At 51.0% G+C, this 6,567-nt stretch overlaps 3 protein-coding genes across 3 annotated transcripts in view; 1 reads left to right on the top strand and 2 right to left on the bottom strand.

Moving 5' to 3' along the window:
* The window catches only part of Tspear (thrombospondin type laminin G domain and EAR repeats), a 155,505-nt gene that overhangs the window by 127,622 nt on the left and 21,316 nt on the right, over positions 1 to 6,567 (bottom strand). The gene's annotated exons all lie outside the window — the stretch shown is intronic.
* The window catches only part of LOC101999359 (keratin-associated protein 10-12-like), a 40,519-nt gene that overhangs the window by 22,202 nt on the left and 11,750 nt on the right, over positions 1 to 6,567 (top strand). The gene's annotated exons all lie outside the window — the stretch shown is intronic.
* The window catches only part of LOC101998901 (keratin-associated protein 12-1-like), a 9,553-nt gene continuing 6,908 nt past the window's right edge, over positions 3,923 to 6,567 (bottom strand). Inside the window, exon 2 of the mRNA XM_005360256.1 lies at positions 3,923 to 4,120. Within this exon, the coding sequence (XP_005360313.1) occupies positions 3,923 to 4,120 (198 nt within the window). The remainder of the gene's footprint in view (positions 4,121 to 6,567) is intronic.

Genomic DNA, 6,567 nt, shown 5'->3' with positions numbered 1-6,567 from the left:
GGTTCAGAGTTTTGGTATGTGTGTGTGCTAGTCTAAATATGCACATAACCACACATGTGTGTTCAGGACTGTATGCCCAGTGTGACCATATGCCACCAAAGCCTGTTCTCTTTTCTATCCAGGACTTACCCAGTTCCAGCCACCTTTACCACATGAACTGCTCCTTGGGCCACCTGCTGTCTGTCCCATTCCTCTGTGCTGCCCCATCCCTGCCTTCTGCCCTCCCAAGGCTGTGAGAACATGGACCCCTCCCATGTGGCTGTGTTGAGATGGACCCTATGACCAGTGTCTGTCTCCTTCCAGCTGACCTGTAAGCTGCCAGTCCCTGGGGTGCTGCTAGCCCTCTTGCCCTGCTCACTCCTGCTGGTCCCTCCCTTGGTGCTCCTCGGCCTCCTGCTGGTCTTTCGTCTCCAGGCCCTCTAACTCTGGACTTGCTGTTGTAGTCGTGAGCCCAGGTGAGCACTGGGCCTTCTGGAAGACCCCCTGTTCCACCATTGTTGTATGGCCACGGCTCCTCATAACCCACAATGAAACTTGCCTACCTAGACAGGGGTGCCCTATCCATACTCAGATGTATGTGGAAGTGTTTTCACTCACTGTGCCCTCATATGCCACTGCAGCCATGATCTCTGGGGGCCCAGCTACTGTTCAGCCTGGCATCAACAACCCACTGTCTTCCATGTGGCATTAGTTTTGTAAGCACACTATAAGTCAGAGCTCTCTGATCATGGAAGCCTATCCCTACATTTTTTTTTTAAAAGTCTCAAGATCCAGGAGATGTATAACAGGTTTGGAATATCTGTGGGGAATCCCTGAAAGAGGCCTCTGTGGTGTCATGAGGGTGAAGCCTAAGCTACAATGGGGACCCAACGTCATTAGAGGTGCCGAGTACATGAGACATCTGCCAAGGAAAGACAGAGACACAAAGGGGAGTCCATCAATAGGGGCTCCAATCAGCCAGGACACGTGGATGGGACAGCCCAAGCCCATGTGAGGTCACATCAGGACTAACCTCAGGTCCCCAACATTGTAGGTTTGCTCTCACCCCTGCTGAGCTCTAGTTGCTGTCTCCCTTCTATGTCTCCTTCGTCCATTCTGGACCGGGGCTGTGTACTCCAGCACTGAATGGTGTGCGCATGTAACTTGATGCTACAGGGACTCACAGCTAAGAGTTTACATCGACGGAACCTACTAATACTGCTGTTCTAAATGGACATGTGTCTTAAAATTCCAGCACTCCAGAGGCAGAGGCAGGTGGATCTCTGTGAGTTCGAAGCCAGCCTGGTTCACAGAGTGAGTTCTAGGACAGCCAAGACTACACAGTGAAACCCTGTCTGGAAAAATCAAAATGAACCAGTGGACCTGCTGTCAGAGTCCTTCCAAACATGTCTATGTTTATGCCCATAGACAGAGGCTGTTCTCAGCCTTGCTCAGAGAAGCAGCTTCCCTTTGCCATGGGAAGCCATGGATACAAAGATCAGGACTGGTCAAAGTGCTAAAATTAAGAGACAGTTGAATGCTCAGATGGACCACCTATAGTATCTCTTCTAAAGACCCAGGGAAGGTCACTGGAGACAAGATGAAGCAGAAAGGATGGGCAGGATGGGGAGGAGCGCTGTGAAACACTGTCTTCCACACATGACATGGCTGCTACACTCATGAAGCTAAGTAGTGGCTACCTGGACAAAGCCAAAGCTGTCGTCACTATCCCAGCATGCTTGGGAGGCCCCTCCCTCGGCTGCGGAGCTACTAGCAGTTAGTGGCTGCTGGGGCGTGGGGTCATTTTCTTCAGTAGGGTAGCCACTCAGGTAAGTTCCCCAAGACAGTAAATAGCTCCCCAACCCTGCACATGCTCATGCAAGCCTTGTTAAACATCAGGGGGTTATTAAAAAGAGTAGGAGGGGAAGACATCAGGAAGAAGGAATCAGACAAAGTGAGAGGGAAATGGGACAAAATGAGCAAAACACATATATAAAATTGTCAAAGATTCTGTAAAAATTACTTTTAAAAATAGTTTTCCTTGAACTGCTAAAGACACTTAACGTTTGAGCTGTGTGGAAACTGTTAAAACTATATATAGGAAGCCACAGACAGAAGGGGTGTTTTTTTTTCCACCGTGAGATGGGCATAAATTTTGGGGAGCCAGGGTGCAAGGCTCTGATTTAAAATGGCACATGTGGATGTCAAGTGGACTTTGGCTGGCATCTGAGTGTGAACCTTCACTGACAACTTGATTTAGCCTGTAGGAGGCTGAGGCAAACCACTGGACAGGTTTGGGAAGGCTTCTCTAGGCAGGAATAATCGAGGTGGGTGACCCTGACCCATAGGCTGGAGGGCTGAACTGAATACAAACAGGGCTGAGGTAACAGCAGAGCACTGGCATTTCCCCCTCTCTGGTTCCTGATCACTATGATATGAGCTTCTCCACTCTCCTCAGTCATGAGGGAGTGATCTCTCTAAACCCATGAGTCTTGGAGATTTTATCAGTGTGAAAAGCAGCTAACACCAAAGGGGCAAAGAGGCATCAGGTCTGCATTCCGTGCCTTCCATCGGAAGTGGCGGGAACTTGCAAACTCTCCCCACACACGGCTCTGAATCCAGTTCCACCTTCTGTCTGAGATCACAGTCGTGTGTGATGAACAGGAGTGTGCAGAGCTCACAAGTGTACAAGGACATACAAGGATGTATGTGTGTATACATATGAGTGTGTAAGGCTGCGCGTGCTTGAGGACGCATGCAGGAGGATGTGCATGTTCGAGACAGCTCGTGATGACTGTCTGCTTTCTGGCTCAGCTCCCTCAACAACCTCCATTTTAAGTACACAGCAAGTCACAAGCCTCCTTGGTTGTTGGGATATATGATCATGTTTCAGCTTATAGCTCATCACCAATCTGTAGACATCAAGGAAAAGCCTGGAGCATGACACAGTCAGCAGCAAGAACTCTACAGAGGGACTGGCCCAGGATAATGCCCAACACCAAAACAAAACCAGAGAACCTGGGGCCTGATCAGCCCAGGAACCTCTATAGGGAATGATCACACGAGACTGTAAGAGACCACACTGTAAGCTCACACCTAAGAACCCAGAAACATGTTCATTGTTCATTCAAAGAACCAAGCTATGTGCACACAACTGCAGAAGCAGCTGCGCTGAGCGCTGGTGTCACATGGAGGCTGTGCTTAGTCTGTGTGGTCTGTGTGTTTATTACGTATAATGGATCATCAGTCACAATAAAATGGGCACCTTTGGACCAGCAATGAGAAGGTGGAAGAGCAACAGTCAAGTCCACATCTCAGATCCCAGCATCCAGAAGCTTACCCGTGGTGAGAAAAGCCACCATGACCCACGACCCACAATATAAAACCACCAGAGAGGAAATGCTGGCTGAGAACAGTGAGCATTCTCCATCCAGGGAACTCTTGGGGCAAGAGCACTTAGAGGGAGATAGGGTGGGGGACAGAGCCATGAGAGAGAATGAGCCCACGGCAGGACAACCTCCGTTCTAAGTACACAGCAAGTCATGGACCACTTAACGTGAAGGGAGCTGACCACAGTCACTTGATAGGGCCTTCTGTGTCCTACACCTCGAGGAATCGCTGTGACCCTGAGTCATAAAGACCATTGACCTTACATCTTCTCTGGTATAGGAACAGCCAAGAAAGACAGACGTGGAACAGTGAAGACATGCGGAATTGAGCTGGAGAAACTGGTTTATTTGGCACTAGAAGCTAGAGATGGCCCTGAAGCCAGGGCATCCTTCCAAAGGGCAAGGAGAGGGGATTCCAGATAACTCTTCCATGTTTGCCTCCAGAGTCCCAATGGTGAGCAGGATGTGTTTCCAATCTGTCTCATATGCTGAACCAGCAGCAGAGGAGAAGTGTTAGGAGAAGACAGGTTGTCCCATCTTCACTGGGGCTCTGGTCAGCAGCAGGAGGGGGTGCTACAGGTGACAGGTCTGCAGACCAGGGTGGGGCAGGAGGGCTGGCAGCACCCGGATGACTGGCAGGAAGAGGTCACGCAGACAGGCCGGCAGCTCACAGGCACACACACAGAGGACTGGCAGGAGGGAGCCATGCACACAGTGGGCCTGCAGCTCACGGGCACACAGCAGGCCACCTGGTATCTCACAGGAATGCAGATGGCAGGCCTGCAGCAGGATGACTGGCAGGGGCTGGACACACAGCAGGAGGGCTGGCAGGGGCTGGACACACAGGAGGATGGCTGGCAGGGGCTGGACACACAGAAGGAGGGCTGGCAGGGGCTGGACACACAGCAGGCAGGCTGGCAGCCTGAGGAGCAGCTAGTGTCGCACATGGCTGAGACGGGATTGTCTGAAGGAGGGTGAGAATGACTGGAGCTCCTTCCTGAGGTGGCTTTTATACCTAGCCCAGTGCTCCCCAGCTACCCAGAATGCAGCTGCCCTTCCTCGTTTGCTTCCTTTGTTCTTCCAGGCTGGCTTTGTTGTGTCTGTGTTTCTGCTTTTGTTTTGCTCTCGGCTTCCTAGTTAATTATACCTTCAACGAGCTCTTCCACACCTGGGCTTTTCCAATACCTTCCCTCTTTTCAAACTCGCTCTATTGTCATTCATGAGTTCTTTTTGTGATACCCTCAAAGGTCCAGGAGATCAAATGCCCCTCCCTATGGAACAATGGTCCTCGTGCAACGAAAGACTACACTTCTTCTATGGTTGGGAAGGGTTTACAGAAGGGGAAAGGCTGAACACAGGGAGCGCCTCCTGACAGAGCATGCTGTAGCTCAGAGATGATGTCAGACATCAGATAGGAAGGGCATAGAACATCTGGGAATCAGTGTGTGTGTGTGTGTGTGTGTGCGTGTGTGTGCATGCATTGTGTGTATATGTGTGTGTGAAAAGCCTGCATGTGAAGTAGTGTGAACACACACACATGTGTTCAAACACACATGTGGTTCAGAGTTTGTGCATGAGTGTATATCTGAGCGTAAATGTGTAGATAGCCACACATGTGCATATAGGACTGTATTTCTATGCGTGACCACTCATGGTAGACCTCTTCCTTTCTCTGTCCAGCCCCCAGGTGCTGTTCCCTGCTGCTCCCCCATCAACCACGACCCACACTAGCACTGTGGGAACTGCTGCTGTCTGGAGGCCCCCACACCCTGTTGCTGACTCCTGCACGCTGGCCTGTTGGGGCTCTGAAATGCCAGTCCTCTGAGTGCTGAGCTCTCCTCTCTGTCCCTCAAATACTAGGGTTGTCACCATCAGAAGCCTAGGTGTGAACTATCTCTCCTGATCTCGGCTGTCCCCCAGCTTCCCTCCTGTGGAGCAGGAGCATACCCATGTTCCTCTTTCCTATTTTCATTGTCATTCTTCTCTCCTGACATTGAATGAAGTTAGACTTCTGCCCAAAGGAATAAATGTATCCAAACCCTCCTCCTGTTTCTCCTTCCTCATGTTCCGAACCTGCCTCTTAGGCCCTGCCCATTGGGAACATTTCCCATAGAAAGAGGCTGGAGAAGCCTGGGGCCACTCCAAGGGTAGGGGTGATGGTTTGTCTTCACTGTCCACATGGTGGATTTAGAATCTCCTAGAAGGGGCTGAAGAGATGGCTCAGAGATTCAGAGCACTGGCTACTTTTCCAGAGGTCTTGAATTCAGCTCCAGAACCCACATGGTGGCTCACAGCCATCTGTAATTGGATCTGATGCTCTCTTTGGTGCAATGAAGGCAGAGCAATCATGTACATAAAATGCATAAATAATAAATCTTTAAGCATCTCCTAGCAGATGGAGCACACCCAAGATCTTTCCTTGTGTGTGTGTGTGTATGTGTGTGTATGTGTGTGTATGTGTGTGTGTATGTGTGTGTATGTGTGTATGTGTGTGTATATGTGTGTATGTGTGTGTGTATGTGTATGTGTGTGTGTGTGTGAGCGTGTGTGTGTGTGTGTGTGTGTTTTGGAAGACTGGCTGAGAGGCTAGACCTCCTTGACTCTGGAGGTGCCATCCCACAGGCTGAGGGACTGAGGGACTAGACAGATTACCCATGGAAATGGAGAAAGCCAAGCCAGCAACACCATTCCTAGTCTGTCATCTCATGGTCCATCAGGACATGAACCACTCTGCTACCCATGATGGACTGAACAGAGGGGATAGCCTGTGCTCAGCAGACAGAGGGGATCGCCTGTGCTCAGCAGACAGAGAACACCCGTGCTCAGCAGACAGAGGGGATCGCCTGTGCTCAGCAGACAGAGGGGATCGCCCGTGCTCAGCAGACAGAGGGGATCGCCCGTGCTCAGCAGACAGAAGGGATTGCTCGTGTTCAGCAGACAGAGGGAACACCTGTGCTAACCAGACAGAGGGGATCACCCATGCTCAGCAGACAGAGGGGATCGCCTGTGCTCAGCAGACAGAGGGGATCACCCATGCTCAGCAGACAGAGGGGATCACCCGTGCTCAGCAGACAGAGAACACCCGTGCTCACCAGACAGAGGGGAACGCCTGTGCTCACCTCACTCTCCCCTTTTTGTTCAGTCCAGGACATCAGCCCATGGTGGATGCCACTCACATTTAGGGTGGGTACCCCCACTT

Source organism: Microtus ochrogaster, linkage group LG2, assembly GCF_000317375.1.
Source record: "Microtus ochrogaster isolate Prairie Vole_2 linkage group LG2, MicOch1.0, whole genome shotgun sequence".
Lineage (NCBI taxonomy): Eukaryota > Metazoa > Chordata > Mammalia > Rodentia > Cricetidae > Microtus > Microtus ochrogaster.
This window is presented reverse-complemented; position numbering and strand designations above follow the sequence as displayed.